At 35.9% G+C, this 17,491-nt stretch overlaps 1 protein-coding gene and 1 pseudogene across 3 annotated transcripts in view; one reads left to right on the top strand and one right to left on the bottom strand.

Annotated features, from left to right (window-relative positions):
* MALRD1 (MAM and LDL receptor class A domain containing 1) overlaps positions 1 to 17,491 on the top strand; it is an 800,866-nt gene that overhangs the window by 294,326 nt on the left and 489,049 nt on the right. For all 3 annotated transcript variants that reach the window (XM_046012349.1, XM_046012350.1, XM_046012351.1), the window contains exons 23-24: positions 10,766 to 10,922; positions 14,696 to 14,806. In XM_046012349.1, the coding sequence (XP_045868305.1) occupies positions 10,766 to 10,922; positions 14,696 to 14,806 (268 nt within the window). The remainder of the gene's footprint in view (positions 1 to 10,765; positions 10,923 to 14,695; positions 14,807 to 17,491) is intronic.
* Positions 374 to 1,324, bottom strand: LOC123946697 (annotated as a pseudogene).

Below are 17,491 nucleotides of genomic sequence, written 5' to 3' on the forward strand. Positions count from 1 at the left end.
GCAGATGCAGAACCAACTGAGCCAGCCAGGTGTCCCAACATCTCGTTGTTTTAATTTGCATTTCCCTGAACAAAATCTGTATGGAGCATCTTTTGATATGCTTATTTTTTGCCTCCTGCATATTTTCTATGGTGAAGCGTCCATTCAGGTGTTTGACTCATTTCTTTTTTTTTCTTCTTCTTCTGTCTCTCTCTCTCTTTTTTTAAAACTGGGGTATTTTAATATTTTTTACAATAGGATAAATAGTTTTCTTGATGACTGCAGATATGTTAGGCTGTTTGGTGGTATTCAGAACCACGACAGTAATGGTGGTTTTCTCTGATTGGTATGTAGTCTCCAGTAATTATAAGGAGTTATTTGTCTGAAACTGCTCTCAAACCAAGACTGCATTTATCCATTCATTGTTTTCAAGATTGTTGGTAACCTGGGCGATATTTTGTTAAATAAATAACCTGCAAATAATCTTGCCTCCTTGTGTTCAAAGGTCCAGGTCATGCACGTTCTCCTCAACGACAGTATCTTTGGTAGGTGGCAAAGTGGTGTATAGTTGGGATGAGGGATTCTTTTTTTACACCAAGAATTGGCAGGCAAAATGTGGCTTTCAGTTCGGGCTGTATTACCTGGGCCTTTTTGAATGGTAAGTCCATTGGCCTAATGAATCTCTCATATTTGGATTGTTTTTGAGTAAAGCCATCTCCAACAAAGCAGACATTAGTAACCATCCTATTCCATCATTCTTTCTCTTCCCTGTTCAGATAACTTTTTATATTTCTGTTTCTTCCTGGGCACAAACTTTGTGCAAAGGAACTTCCCATTTTCCCACTTTCTTGTTTCATTTTTGTTTAATCATATTGGAAAGTACCGTAGCTCTGGACTGTTCCTTCCTGTCCAGCAGATGCACAGGTACTGCTCCTTGTGGAGACCTTTCATCTTTCTTTCATTTGGTGTTTGTCTTTTCATGCAGCTTGGGCCTTTTTCATTTGTATTTTCCTGGCATGCTGTTTATGGTAGAGCTTAGCTTTCATCATTTTGCCTTTATTATTTTTAAAATTATTATTATTATATTTTATTAAGTTACGTATTTACCATACCATAAGTTACATAGTCATCATTAGTTTTGACGTCGTGTTCCATGATTCATTGTTTGCATATAACACCCAGTGCTCCATGCAGTACGTGCTCTCCTTAATACCCATCACCTGGCTCACCCGTCCCCCTGAACGTTCTTGAGCCTCTTGACCTTCATTCTTTCTCTTTTTCTCATGATGATCCATACAATAGCCAGAGTGCTTCTAGGGCCCTCAACATAATCATTTCGTGGCATGGTGACAGCCATGAGGCCACTGGGTGCAGCTGCTGGGAAGCAAAGAAGCTCTCCATTTTTGGGTCTCACAGACCCACCAACCTGTGATGGACAGAGAGTTCTCAGACCTGGCCCTTTTTTAAATCCGGTTATTTGTTTTCTTATTGTTGAGTATTAAGAATTTTTTGTATGTTTTATTTAATAGTCCTTATTAGATGTGGATGTCCCATTGAGCTTGAGAAGAATGTATATTCTGATGTTATTGGATAAAGTAGTTTATTGACGTCAATTACATTTATCTGATTAGTGATGTTGAGTTCACCTTTGTTCTTACTGATCTTTGCCCATGAAATGTGTCAATTTCTGATAGAGAGGTGTTGAAGTCTCTAACTATGATAGTAAATTCATCTGTTTTTTGTTTGTTTTTTGCTTTTTAAAAATTCTGTTAATTTTTGCCTCACATAGTTTGATATTCTGTTGTTAAGCTCATGTACATTAAGGATTATTATGTCTTCTTGGACTATTGACCACTTTATCAATATGTAATACTGTTCTTTATCCTGATAACTTCCTTTGCCTTGGAACCTGGAACAGATTGTCTAAAAAAAATGGAACTTTCATTCACAGTAACATGTGAATAAATTCTTGCATTAATAATAGTCATTTCTGATAAAATGTAATTTTAAAAATAATTTTTATTTTCTCAAAAAAGTTTAAATTACTCTAATTTTTTTTGAAATCTAGGTCAAAAATTTTTATTAGAAGACATTTCTTATCTCTTGATTCTCCAAAACAGTTCATCAGTTGTTTTATTTGTTTTATTCATTCACTTGACAAATATTTAGTTGAGGACATATGATGTGCCAGATTTTTTTTTTTTTTGGTCAAATACATTAAGGATGTATGAGTTATTAAAAAAAAAAGGCGTAATGGAGAACTCATGACAGAACTATTAAAGAATTATTTACATCCAATCTGTGTTTGTGTATTTGTGGATGTAAATGGTACCCTGGAATTGCTCATTGAGTTTCTCAAATATATTTGACCAAGAATTCCAACCCATACCTTTCTCAGCCAACTTTCTCTCTCTCTTTTTTTTTTTACTAGAGTATAGTGCCTGTGTTCTACGTAGTGTGTAATAGAAAATGAGATGTTGCAAAAAAACAAGTGTTAAGAAATTCTCTAATCTTATAGTTATTTATTTTCCATAGAGTGTTCATTTTGAGAAGAAAAATTAAGCTTGAATGTCTATTTTCTAAGTATTCCTTTTGGATTAGCATCTGATTTGGCAACTTGGAATGGTAGATACTATTTTAGCTGTTAGTGTAGATAGTTTTGGGCAGTGGATCTCAAAACTTAGCACATACCAGAATAAGCTGGAGAATTTGTTAAACAGACTGCTGAGCTCTACCCTGGGGGTTCTTGATTCAGTATGCCTGAGATAGGGCCCAAGATCTGGTGATTAAAGTGAATTTCCAGGTAATCCTAATGTGGCTGGTTCTGATATCACACTTAGAGGACAACTAGTTTAGAATATAAAACATGGGGAGAAGGATCTAAGTGTGGTCATGATTTTAATACTCACCAAAGGAATTAGCACAGGCAAATTATTTAATTTTCCTTATCTGTGGAGTAGTAGTGGTTATGACTGCAGTTTCTCAGCTTTGCTACAAATATTGAACAACAAACTATTATTAATACTCTCTAATTGAAAGGTTACAATTTAAAAACTGATCTAAAAACGTCAAATACTTTTTTTCATCTCAGAAACCAGTTTTTTTTGGCTTAAAATCTATTTTACAAAGAATATAATTAATGAGCCTTTAAATTTTTTGTTTTGAAATTAGAAAATAAATAAATACAACTACTTTGTGTAATTCAACTTTGAAATTTATCCACTGTTGTGTGTGTGTGTGTGTGTGTGTGTGTGTGTATGTGTGTGTGTAAATACTTGCCTCACAAAGATTTTCTGCAGTGAATGTCATACTATATTGAAACAGGAACTGTGGGGGCTCCTAATTAAAATAGTTGGCTTTGATACATGTGATATTGAATTTGAGTTGGGAAAACCCCAGGTGGTTGTATAAAATTTCAGCAAATGTTGTGCCTGACTTCATTTTTATTTCATGAAACTAGGAAAGAGAAACCCAAAAGCACTTTGCTAAAATTGTAAGTCCCCCCCTTTTTTTTTAAATTGAAATGACTTGCTCTTGTAAAGGAGAATTTTGATACAGAAAATCAAGAATTCTCTAACACTTTTATTTAATCTTCAGCAACAGATTCAGGAAATATTTATTGAGTACCAGTGAGTTTAAGCCACTTTGCAAGGTTTTCTGGATTCACAGGGTGATGTTGATAAGTGAGTTAAAATCTGTTCCTTGATATGTATAGAATCTATGGGGGAATAAAGCTTTATATTCAGTGAATTAAAATGTAATGTGAAGAATACATCTAAGAAGTTATGTATAAATGCTAGGAAAGTTTTAGGTGAGGGGGTAATTTTGAATCAAGGACTTCAGAGCCTAGGATCTAAGGGGGCTTGGGAATAAGAATATATATGAAATACGTTGTGGAGGAAAAATCAAAGTAGTATAGAGGACAGACCAAGGGCAGAGGTTGTTACGTGTGCTCAGGAGAAGGACAGATACATGGGAGACAAAGAAAAAAAAGTGCCTGATGTATTCAAGTCATTACATGAACATTAGAATAGTCATAAATCTGGGTGTCTGAGTAAAGTAATATGTGAAAGTCGATGCCAGATATTTTTATGGAAAGTTATTCCTCTCATCCCAATGAATGGAGACTTTATGCATAAAATAGTGGTGAGCAAAGTATGGTCTATGGGCCAATTCTGGCCTGAGGCCTGTTTTTGTAAATACCGTTTTATTGGAACATGGCTCTAACCATTCATTTAAGCGGTCCATCGATGCTTTTATCCTACAAAGACAGAAGTTTAATAGTTGTAATAGAGATCTTATGGCCCACAAAACCTAAAATATTTACTATATGGCCTTCACAAAAAATAAAAATGACCTAGTTATGTATGTGTGTTATGTATTAGTGGAGTATAAAATGTACCATTAGTTACAAATACATGATGATATAAAGAGCTTGCACCAGAATGCAAATTAATTCACTCTTTCCTTCATCTGGAAGGGTGTGCTCTGAAAGAAGCTATGTCAGCTGATCTGGACACCATGGGTAGTGAATAGATTTGTATTTTCCTGAAGTTTTTTTATTGTAGTGTAATGGCATATAGTTTAGTTTAAGGGTCTTTGATTCAGTAAAGTTGTATGGAAGATTTTTTTAAAGATTTATTTATTTCATTTAATATTATTTTAAAAAGATTTTATTTATTATTTATTAAAGATTTATTTATTTATTTATTTGACACAGAGAGAGAGATGACAAGTAGGCAGAGAAGCAGGCAGAGAGAGAGAGAGGGAAGCAGGCTCCCTGCTGAGCAGAGACCCCGATACAGGGCTCAATCCCAGGACCCTGAGACCGTGACCTGAGCCGAAGGCAGAGGCTTGACTTTCTGATCCACCCAGGTGCCCCAGATTTATTTATTTTAGAAAAATTGTGTGAGCAGGCAGAATCCTTACTGAATGTGGAGCCTGACTTCGTGCTCGATCCCATGACCCCGAAATCATGACCTGAGTCTAAACTAAGAGTCAGATGCTTAACCTACTGAGTTACCAGTTCCCTGTATTGAACCAGGAACCAGGTTCCCCTGTATTGAAGATTTCTAAGCAGGATGGCAGGATCAAATGTGTATTTGTGAAAGGACTAATAAATTGAAATAGAACCTCCCCCGCTTTTTTGGTCTCTTCTGCATCACCAAAGCATGGTGTAGACAGCATGTGTGGTGTGTTTTGGAGTCAGAACCTTGGGGATGCAGCTAGTAAGATTTGATGCTAAAGAGCTAAAATTCCTTTTCCCTTAATTTGTATTCTGAAAATCGCACACAGGAGCACTGATCGGTCTTATTGCTTAAGAAGCCTACTACACCAGTTGGTGGGTCAGTGGGGGAGCAATGAATTTCACACAAGAATTGTTCATTACAGATAGTAGCATAATACTATGGGAACCAGTAGAATAATTGTACTGTTGAACACTTTGTATTTTCTGCTACACATGAAGCTAATAAAGTTCATGACCACTTTTACTAGATCGTATCTCATCAGGTATGTTAAAAACGCCTGTAATATTATGACAAATTAAAGGATATTTTTAAGCCCCCAAAATAAGCCTAGAGAATATGTGCCTGATGTTGTAGAGGTACAGAGTCAAAGGTCAGTTTGTTCTAACTCAAAAATAGTTTGATTTGTCCATCTAAGTGTATTTTTTTCTTACTAATTTAATTAGAGGGAATACCCAGGAGATTCTCAAATAAGAGGAAAAAAGGGCAATAATTTAATTGCTTATTTAATGTAATGTTAAGACTTGCAGAAACTGATTTTCCTATGAGGCCTGGGAGACTTTCCTTAAAATAGCATGCACTGTAAAAAACATCTCTCTCTCTTTTTTTTTTAAGATTTTATTTATTTATTTGACAGGCAGAGATCACAAGTAGGCCAAGAGCCAGGCAGGGTTGGGGGCAGGGGAAGTAGGCTCACCGCTGAGCTGAGAGCCGGATGCAGGGCTTGATCCCAGGACCATGGGATCATGACCTGAGTGACGGCAGAGGCTTTGACCCACTGAACCACACCGGCACCCCCCAAAAAAGATCTCTTTTTATAATCACTATTTTTAACGACTTTTACATCATCACCTGGTATCTTTACTTTTGCAACTCCTGGGTGTACAACACTCCTTCAAGTGTTACAACACTTTCTATGTGGTTTGTGATATGTTTTATTAGAAAATAGATATATCTATACAGAGTTCTACTTTATACCTCAAATAAGAAAAGACCATTTGAAGGCTGGTGGAGAGATGCTGATATTTTGTGGGTGAAAGCATTGTCAGGTGTGATCATTATTGCTTTGCTCATTCCAGGAGGCGAGTTGATTTCCTTTGCAGTACATGCTTGAATAATCTCATCCTAGACACAGGCAAGTGTTTGTGTAATTCATCATTTTTCCATTAGGGATCATACATACTACATCACGGGCCCACAATTAATGTACATAAGATTGGCGACCGATGGAGGTACCGCTCCACCAGCACTGTGTTCATAGGAGGATGTAAAAACGCAAATGCAGTTTTGTTGCTTGTTTTTCAAATTGATCACCTGGTATCAGTATCTCCTTTTTTCTTCTTCTTGAAGGTGGGGAGTATTACAGGGGTATATAATTATCAGATATTGTTTTAGTATTTTATATTTGCATTCGAATTTTAACGGATGATATTGATTCAGTGCATAGTTTCTGGGGAAATTAATACAGAGACCTTCAGTGGAAGAACTTTGACTAGATGCTTTTATCATTGCCAGAATTACGACTGTTAGTTAATTTCTCCACGGTCTCCTATTGGGTTTGTTTTGTCTTTTCTTATGTTGTTTTTCTCCCCTCAGTGTGAGACACATTTATCAATTTTTCATGAATGATTTTATCTGAATCCTTAGTTCTGTCACTCCTTTTAGTCTTTTTATTTATACATATGTTCTACTAATTTTAATCATTTATTTTGTTTATTGAGTAGTTTTTGAGTTTCTGTGAACCAGGTACTGCTTTGAAAACAAAATAGACAGAGCACCCCCCCACACACACACCATACACACACCCACACCCCTCCAACACACACACCCACCCACACACACCCACACACTGTTGAACATCCAGCATAGTGCATGGTACATAGCAAGCGGTTGGTAAATATTATATTCATTAAATGCGATACATATGTTTTCCTCCCATTTGCTAATGATGATTCAGTGATGACTTTGATCATCATTTCAGTATCTTTGATAGAAATCTTTGATTTGGATACAGTTCATTTTTAAATACTTCCCCTCATGGTTAGCAATTTTTCTATATTATTAAAAGTTTCTCACTTTCACATCATGAAGTTTTTATTAGATCATCTTAGAGAAGCTTTATTGTTTGACCTTTTACACTCCAGGTGCCATCTACCTGGAATTTATTATTTTTGAAGACTGTGAAATAAGGGCAGGTTTTGTTTTTTTTCCCCCACATTGCTACCTAATTTATTCAGTACGCATTGAAGAGATTGTCCTTCCTTTAGTGCTCTGAAGAACCAAACTTTTAATAAGTCAGGTGTGCACATGTATATATGAATGGGTGTTAGGACTATTCCACCCATTTATCTGGTCCATTTGCCGTCTTTACTCCAGTATCTCTTGTCTTGATTATTCCACCTTTACAATGAATACATCTGTCAGTAAATTTTCTGACTTTGTTCTCCTTTACATTAAAATTGGTTATTCTTTGTCTTTTGGATTTCCATATGAAGCTTAATATCTGCTTGCCAATCTGGGAAAAAATATCTGTAGAAATTGTGCTAGATCTCAGTGAATCTATAAATCAGTGAATCAGTTATATATTAATTTCTGTTCTTGATATCCCTAGGATGCTGGAATATTAAGCAGACAAGGAATAAAGCTGGAAGTGCTTATGTATTGAGACATTAATTCAAATTAATTTAATAATCCTGTCTCTTAACAAATGATCTTTATTCATACCCTCTGTGGTTTGTAGGACACTAAACTCTTTATTCCATTAGCAGCAACTAATGACATAAACATAACCACAAATCACAACTATCCTTTATTAAATATATAAGATAGGCCAGGTACTGTTTTAGATGTTCCTTTATTTTATTTCTAATTCTTTTTTTAAAAAATATTTTATTTGTTTATTATTTGAGAGAGAGATTGAGAGAATGAGTTGAAGGAATAGCGGAGGGAGAAGCAGACCCCCCATGGAGCAGGGAGCCCGATGTAGGATTCAATCCCAGAACCCTGGGATCATGACCTGGGCGGTTGGCAGATGCTCAATGACTGAGCCACTCCAGGCACCTTTTATTTCTAATTCTTAAGACATTATATGGAACCTTTCATAAATGAAGAAGCTAATATGTTATAAGAGGTTAACCTGCCTAATGTTGTCCCCTTAGTAAATGATGAGGTCAGAGACCAACCCCTGTTGTGTGCTTTGCTCACAATCCCATTCCTGGGGCCTCAGGCAGGCAAAACTGCAGAGACTGATGATAAATATGTGGGGGTTGAATGAGTACTAATGTGTTTTTCTCCATTGATTTGCTATTAGTGATTCACATTTCTTCCTCAAGAAAAATGATGAAACTTTCAAGATAAAAATGGTTTTAATAAGTAGCAAAATTACATTCTGTAGTACCTAGCATAATACTTAAGTGAGAAAGTGGTAAGAAATCTAATTAATGAAAATGTGTGAAAATGCCCAAACTGTGGGGATCACCTCTTCATTTAATACTTCAGAAGACTCTGTTACCTAGTTGTCTTTAATGTTATATTATTTCTTTTTGGAATTGATATTTAAAGTGGGGGCATCAACTCTGTCTTTTATGGCAAGATTACATTGATATTCAGTTTTTTTTTTAACCCACCTTTTCCTCTTTGATTCAGAGATAGGAGAAAAAGGCACACTTTAAAAATTATCTACCAGCTTATTAAAATATTAACAGTATTTAAGTAAAACTGACCTAAATTAATAGAGATTAAACTTGAATCTTGAAAGCCTTTTAGACTTCCAAGTAGAACCCCAGGCCAGTTTCCTATTTTACATGCTTAATTTTTTGTATATATTTTTCTTCTTTTATGTGACTCTTCTAAAAGCATTCAGTTCTTTAGAGTCCTTTTTACACACATGAAAATATACTTTCACTCACAAGTGGAATCTAAAGAATGAATGAACAAAAAACCAAGCTGACTCTTAAATACAGAGAACAAACTGGTGGTTTCTAGAGGGGAAATAGATGGGAGGGTAGGCAAAATAGATTGGGAGGTACAAACTTTAAATTTCCAGTTATAAAGTAAGTAAGTCACAAAGATGAAACGTACAGCATAGGGAATATTGTCAATAATGTTGTGATAACGTATGGTGACAGATGGTGACTACACTTATCGTGGTGAACTCTGAGTAATGTTTAGAATTGTCAAGTCAATATGTGATACATCTGAAATTAATAATATTGTCAGTTACACTTCAATAAAAAATGTTAAAAAAATAAGCCATACAAAGCTGACATTATTAGCAATATTATAAAAAAAAACAACACAAAGCATCCAGGCTATTAAGGTCTGTTTTCTAAAAAGGTAAACTGCAACAGCATAAAGATTACCACTATGCTCTTTACCTTTCCTTAGAAAAGCAAAAATAATCTTACTGCTCCAAACCCTGGCTTTCTAGGAGAGAGCTGATAGGTCAAGGAGCTGAGAACTTTGAAGGAAGGGACTGATAGAAGCAGGGAGTGCCCAGGAGCAAGAAGACTTTGAGGAAGGTGGTGAGTGGTCTTTGTACCATAGGATCAGGGAGCAGAGGGAGTGCAGGGCTTATGGTCCTTGTCCCTGCCATCTTTGTTCATTTGCTCTGGTACACCCCACTGGCCTGGCTAAGAGTCAGATGTCCACAGTGTTGGGCATCTTTCTTCTCCAGCTGTCAACACAGTCCTCCTTCCTTCCTTCCTACCTTCCTCCCTCCCTTCCTTCCTTTTCATATTTTTAAAAGATGTTATTTATTTATTTGACAGAGAGAATACAAGCAGACAGAGCAGTAAGCATAGGGAGAGGGAGACGCAGGTTCCCCATGAACCAGGGAGCCTGATGGGGGGCTCGATCCCACAACCATGGGATTATGACCTGAGCCAAAGGCAGACCTTAACCGACTGAGCCACCCAGGTGCCCTCAACATGGTATTTCTTATTTTTTTTTTAATATTTTATTTTTTTTATTTATTTATTTGACAGAGAGAGAGGTCACAAGTAGGCAGAGAGGCAGGCAGAGAGAGAGGGAGAAACAGGCTCCTCACTGAGCAGAGAGCCCAATGCGGGGCTCGATCCCAGGACCCTGAGATCATGACCTGAGCCGAAGGCAGAGGCTTAAACCACTGAGCCACCCAGGTGCCCCAACATGGTATTTCTTAAGTAAACATTGGACCCACTCCCTCAGAAAGGCAGCCAGGGTAGGCAAACACTGTCTGGGCAGGAGGACAGAATTCCTGCTCTCCTGTCCCAGTGCCTCTGGATGAGATGAGGCTAAGGCCTGTGACCTTTGTCCCCAGACCCCCAGAAGCTGATCAGATGGAGCTAGTCTTGAATGAACCAACTGTGGCATCCTCCTGGCTACAGGAAAAAAGTAGTAGATTATTTCTGCTGAAGATTGTGAATCATCATTATGCTATAAAACATTATTATGCTTCTAGGAAAACTTATAGAACCATAAAACATGGTCAGTGATGAACTTTATTATATTTTATGATTTTCTTCTTTTTGTAAATCTGATACACACTGTACTTTCTGCAGAAATACCATAGATGGCTGGTACCTGTATGCTGATAGCTCAAATGGAAAATTTGGTGACATGGCCAATCTACTAACTCCTGTTATTTCACGCACGGGACCAAGATGCACCCTGTTGTTCTGGACTCATATGAATGGTGTCACAGTGGGTTCTCTCCAGGTACTCCTTAGGCAATTGCACTTTCTATAAAATTTCTCTATAAAAATTCATACTGAAAAAAAAAAAAAAAAATTCATACTGTACAATTTAGTGTTATTAAAATATAGTCTGCAAATAGATGAGAATGGATAATTATCAATACCTTACTAGTTTCAATATGGCATGATTGGAAAAAAAAAAAAAAAAGCCTTAGCAGAATTGGATCTGAATGGCCAGTAGGCTGTTTTTACTCTTCATTTTATGGTTATTATCTTTATTCTGAGGTTACAGCTTGTGTAGTACAGTTTTGTACTTGAAATGTTTCATGTAGGTTTTAGCAACAGCATTCTGAGAATACCAATGTTCTAAGAACAGTGCAAATGGGTCTTACACGCTTCAGGGACCTTTGAATGTGCATTCTTCTGCCCATGGTGCTGCAGCTACATTTTTTTTTTTAAAGATTTTATTTATTTATTTGACAGACAGAGATCGCAGGTAGACAGAGAGGCAGCCAGAGAGAGAGGAAGGGAAACAGGCCTGCTGAGCAGAGAGCCTGATGCGGGGCTCAATCCCAGGACCCTGGGATCATGACCTGAGCCAAAGGCAGAGGCTTTAACCCACTGAGCCACCCAGGCGCCCCTGCAGCTACATATTCCAGTTGTCTTTTTTCAGTTGTTTTTTTGGTTAGAAGAATGAAACTGTTTCAGAATTATTGTTTAAACTATTTCAAACTGTTTCAAGAATTTCACAGAGAACCCCCATATAACTTTCACTCAGAGTTCCTATTTTTTTGCCCATTGTTCCAGACTATCTTTTGTAAGAAAAATTCCAGACTGGATTGTGTATCATATCTAGTTATTTCTTCCTAGTGTCTTTTGAATTGGAATGATTCCTTAATCTTCTCCAGGCTTTTATGATCTTGATAATTTAAAATATTATAATCCAATCTGATAGGTAGAATCCACTCAATTTAGATTTGTTCAGTGTTAATCCTCTATATACATGTTTATATATATCATATATATATTATTTATATATTTTATATATATTTGCTGTAGTATCACTGAAACTGTTTTTTTTTTTTTTACTGCATTCCATTGGTAGTATATGATGTCTATAGGTCTTACTACTTTGTTCTCTTTGTTATCAATAAATATTTTGTGAAGAGATACTTTGATAGTATGTAAAATCTTGTTCTCAAGTCAATTTTACTTGCTAGTTTTTGCTTCCTTTAGTATTTTTCACTGGATTAATTTAACTCTGATGATTCTTAATTGTGATTTTTTTAACTGTATTATTCTGTTTACATTTGTTGGTTGGTTTTCTATAACCAATGTTATTTTTGTTATTTTTCATTGATTCTTAAATTGTCCCTAAGATTTACTCTTAGGAGACCTTTTAAGCTGACTTCTATGTCTCTTTTGACAAACCCATCAGTCTTTGAGCAGTTTCTTTTTTTTTTTTCTGTCCAGGAAGACGTTCCAGACTCATGCTGTTTTTATGTTGTTCCATCCCTGGAGTTAACTTTTTCCAGGGGTCCCGATTTCTTTTAGAAAACCAAGTGATATAGGCAAACCAGAGAGAGAGGTTCCAGAGTCTCAGTGCAGATGCCTAGGTCCTTTTTTCCCATCTTGGACATGCCTTATACAATATATGAGGTTTTAAGTAATATGTATAGATGCATCACTTACACAGAACAAGCCAACTCAGTTGTCAAGCATCTCCATTTGTACTATTTCATACCCTAGGTAGCATTTTCCAGGAAGCCGTGTCTGAAAGACCAATCCCAAAATTCTAGAATCGTTTACCGTGGCAGTTTTAGACCAGGAATATCTTGCTAAATGCAGGCAAAGCAAAGGGCTCTTCTCCTTGTCAAATACCATTAATTTGTTAGCAAAGAAGTCTTTGTTTAGCATATTTGCAAAAAGATTACAGGTAGGTTACCTACTTTTTTCTCCCCCATAAAGAAAGAAACAGACTGCAGTCTAGTTGCTTAACCACTTCTTCCCCTATACTTTTGATTATAATTTTAATATTGGGTGCTTTATCTCCTCATTTTATTACTCTCTTATTATCAGATTTTCCTGGCCATATTAAATATTTATTTTTATATTATTTTATTTATTTTATATAAATTTATTTTATATATTATTTATATATTATTTTTATATATTTTACATATTTTAGATAAATATATTTTACAAATGCTGTTAGTTTTTTTTTTTTACTTGAAAATATATTTATTTACCTGTTTTGGAAGAATTACCTTCTTTATTATAGGTGAGATTCCTTACCAATAATGATTTAGAAGTAAACTTGTTTGTATATAAGTATGCATGCTTGATAATCTAAAAACATCCAGTAGTCTTATGGATTAAAGTTATACCTTATCGTTTGTTTTACATGGATTTTTTTTTTAATGGTTTTTGCCAAACAGTACAGCTTACTGTAGGGTTTTCATCAGAAAAATAAGAATTATTTAACTGGTATATTTTGTAGTTAAGATTAACTATCTGAAATATACTTTCCTTTTTCAGGTACAGTTTTGTATTGGGTGAAAAATTATAAAATATTAAAATGTTAAAAGTAGTTATCAAATAACTAAAATGGTAATGCTTGTGATCCTTATTTTTGTTCATGAACACATTTTTCTTAGTCATTTGTATGTAGAATGGTTTTCATACAAAGATCTATTTCCCATCCTTTTTTAAAGTATTCATAAAAATTACTTTTTGAAATTACATTTTTTGACCTTGATAGTTTATTGTTTTAACTTTAATTATATAGACTGAAAGTATGGTATTATTTTTGTTAACCCCATATTACTTAGAGATTCTAAAGGGTCTAGAAACTCTATTTCTATAAAATTAATAGTTTGAATGTTATTTATACTCCAATAAAAAATAGCTGTTTCAATTTAATTGAAAGTAAGGAGATAATGAAACCATTAAAAGTTACCTTCACTTTCAGAAGTCAAAACCTTTCACAAACCCATTACCAGAATTACTCTTTCGGTTGTACACATTGTACTTTTAAAAAATAATGTTGTGAAATCCTTAAATAAGCCAACTAAGTCTGTTACTTTAAAATGTAGAATTGTTCTGCTTTTTCCTGTTCTCTTCATTTACTCTCTTTTTGGTTTATTCTGTAACATTCTAAAAGGAGAGCCAGGATAATTTGTCTGCTGAGACCAATCTGAATTTCCCTTTGGAATAAGGATACAGTACTGATGAGAATGCAAAGTTTCAAGGCTCTTGGGTGAGGAGCTCTTACCATCACAGGATGGGTCAGTGCTCACTCATATCATCCAGGCATGCTGTTAAAATTGAATGGATTCCTATTTTAACACACTATCCCCAATGAGCCCAAGAGCATGAGGAAGGAAAATCTTCCTCAAAAACAAAAAACCAAAGCCCAAAACCGTTTTAGTAAGTAATAAGTGCTTTTCATTTCGACTCCATGAACATTATTTAATTTACAAAATTCCAGTTGTTACTTATGTCAGTTTTTTTTTTTTAAAGCCAATGTACTTAAGAGCTAATGAAATTGTGTCTAGACCCTTTGGACTTGACTGACAGATTCATGTATACCTTTATTACACAAAGCTTGTGAGGGATCCTGGAGACACATTGCTATGTAGAAAACAAAGACATGTAATGAAAACTGTCCCCACTTTTCTCTAAGGAACTTCATGGTGATATTTAAATTTTAAAAAATCACTGGGCAAATTCTAAATGTTTAAAATTTATCAAGACAGAATAGTTTAACACCTGTTACTTGATTTATCTCGGTAGGTACTCAGCAAGAAAGACAATGTTACTTCTAAATTGTGGGCTCAAAGAGGACAGCAAGGTGCACAGTGGAAGAAAGTAGAAGTGTTTCTAGGCGTTCAGTCACATATACAGGTGGGTAAGCCAAGTAGTTGTTGGGTGACGAGGGAGTGTTTTCATTTTTTTTTTTTTTCTTTAATCCTACTTTATTTCCTCTACTCATGGCCTTTTTTCCCCTCCCATTCCTGATATGTTATATAAATGCTTACCATTCCATGTCATTTCCATAAGGAATTTAACAGTTCCAGATGTCCTAATTTCTCCCAATCAGACAACCATGTTCTAGGACTGTGTAATTTTTTTAAAAAATATTTTATTTATTTATTTGACAGAGATCACAAGTAGGCAGAGAGGCAGGCAGAGAGAGAGGAGGAAGCAGGCGCTCCACAGAGCAGAGAGCCCGATGCGGGGCTCGATCCCAGGACCCTGGGACCATGACCCGAGCCAATGGCAAAGGCTCTAACCCCCTGAGCCACCCAGGTGCCCCTAGGACTGTGTAATTTTAATGCGAACCACGTTGCACTTCACAATCAGCCTCCTCGTACAAAGAACACCTCCCTTGATTTTACAGATATAATCGCGGAGACTGCAGAGTAATTATGTTAATCTATTTCAGAGCTAATTAAAAAGATAGATTTTTTTTTTTAAAGATTTTATTTATTTATCTGACAGAGAGATTGAGGGAGCACTAGCGGGGGGGGGGGGGCAATGGGGAGAGAGAGGGAGAAGCAGACTCCCCGCCCAAGCAGGGAGCCAGATGTGGGGCTCGATCCCAGGACCATGGGATCATGACCTGAGCCGAAGGCAGACGTTTAACCATCTGAGCCACCCAGGTGCCCCAAAAAGATAGATTTTTGAAGCACATTGTATTGTTGAACCTTGTTAGAGGTAATAGATTTACCTCATTCAAAAATATTTGGGGGTAGCACGAAATTCTATACTGCTGTATTTGTCTTCATGTAGATTATAATAATATTAGGAGAATATGACCTATACATATCTGTAAATTTATAAGAAGAAGTAGTACGTGTGCTTAAATTGAAGGTAATTACATGTCAAGATAATTGATGTGGATTTTGTTTCTTACAGGTTATCAAGAAAATAAACGCTCATGGATGTGTGTGTGTGTGTGTGTGTGTGTGTGTGTGCGCGCATGTATTTGACAGAAGGGGATTTTCCTGGAAGATGAGGCTTAGGTATTAAAATTGTAAAGATTTGAATCAGAGTGAGAATCCAGAGGCATTTATGCTGGGGAACATTTTCTTAGTCTTAATTGCACAGGGCTTAATATCATGAATTTAGAACCATTTATCTCTAGATAGAAGATATATCTTGGCTAATTACTGCATTTCTAGTCCTCTGTATACAGTAGCCTGTTTCGCTGTGCACAGTCAGTAACTGTATATAGTCATGTGCTGTGTGAGAGATCAGCCCCTCTCCATTCCAGGGGAAACACAGGGCTAAGTACTTCTGTGCAAAGGCATTAATGCAGCACTGTCCCCAATTTCTTGGAATGGCAGGTGTGATAAAGTCCGTATGTTTTTGGCCTCTCACTGGAGTCCAGTTTTCTTATGGGTCATTTGTAGATAATTTAGGAAATTGATAAGAAGTAAGTTCAGCCTGAAGTTATTATTGGACTGCAATTTTATATTGCACAATATGAAATTTATTTTTAAAATGATTCCACCGGTTCATTCCCTTACATCTTTTAATTGAGGGTAGAAGAATCCTCAGCAAGAACATGGAGAAGGTTTCGCTGCTGCTGGACATAGGCTTCTAACCCCAGGCAATGAATTCTTAACTAGTTCTGTGCAAGTGGAATATTTGTATAGTAAAATCATGTTCAAAATAACATTAAGGGGAATTTCAGCAGGAAAAATCAATTATTAATTAACTTAGCCTTTCTGAAATGTGCTTTCTCATATATTGAAATTTGATTGAAGAGATATATGCCTGTGTTGTTTGAATCTTAAAATTAGATAATAATGGCTTGTGAATATTTGATGTTTTTTGGTGATTCACTCATTCTTTCAATACAGACCTACTAAGCCCTCACTATGTGCAAAGCTCATTACTGTGCCCTGGGGATAGACTGATGAGCCAGGCATACTGTCCATGTTTCTTCCGTTTTTACAGTGTTACCCCTTTCACCTCAGGAAGAGGTGAAACTCTAACCCTTGAGAAAAAGTCAAAGATACGGTTAGAAGTTATATGCGGGATTAACGCTGAGTAGTTTTCAGAGTTTTATTTGGGAGCCCTCAAATGTAAACAGAGTGTTTAATTAAAATAGTTTGACTAACTAGAGCTGGCATATACTTAGCACTTAGTAAGTGCTAAGTACTAGTCCATAAATTTGAAACATTTATTTGTTTTAGTTTTTACAGTAATTGTGTGATCATTATCCCCTTTTACAGATAGAATACACAATTACCTACACATGAGGGAACTCCTAGTTGCAGACTACAAAATGGCATAGGGAGACTGTCAGCAAGGCCAGGTCATTAAGTTCATAATCCAAAAGTTGTGCCATATTGCTTTCCAACTTTTCCAGAATTATTGACCCTGCTTTTATTCTACTGAAAAAAATATAATTCTTAAAAAAAAAAAAAAGTGTAATCACATTCGGTAGGAAAGTCTATGGAATCTTAACCAACATTTTATGGAGCATTGGGATATAAGCAGGGCTTTGATCATTTGGACCTCGCAGGCACCTGAGAGTCCATCTATAGAACTGCACAAGAATAAATTAATAAGGAAACA

Source organism: Meles meles, chromosome 7, assembly GCF_922984935.1.
Source record: "Meles meles chromosome 7, mMelMel3.1 paternal haplotype, whole genome shotgun sequence".
NCBI classification, from domain to species: Eukaryota; Metazoa; Chordata; class Mammalia; order Carnivora; family Mustelidae; genus Meles; species Meles meles.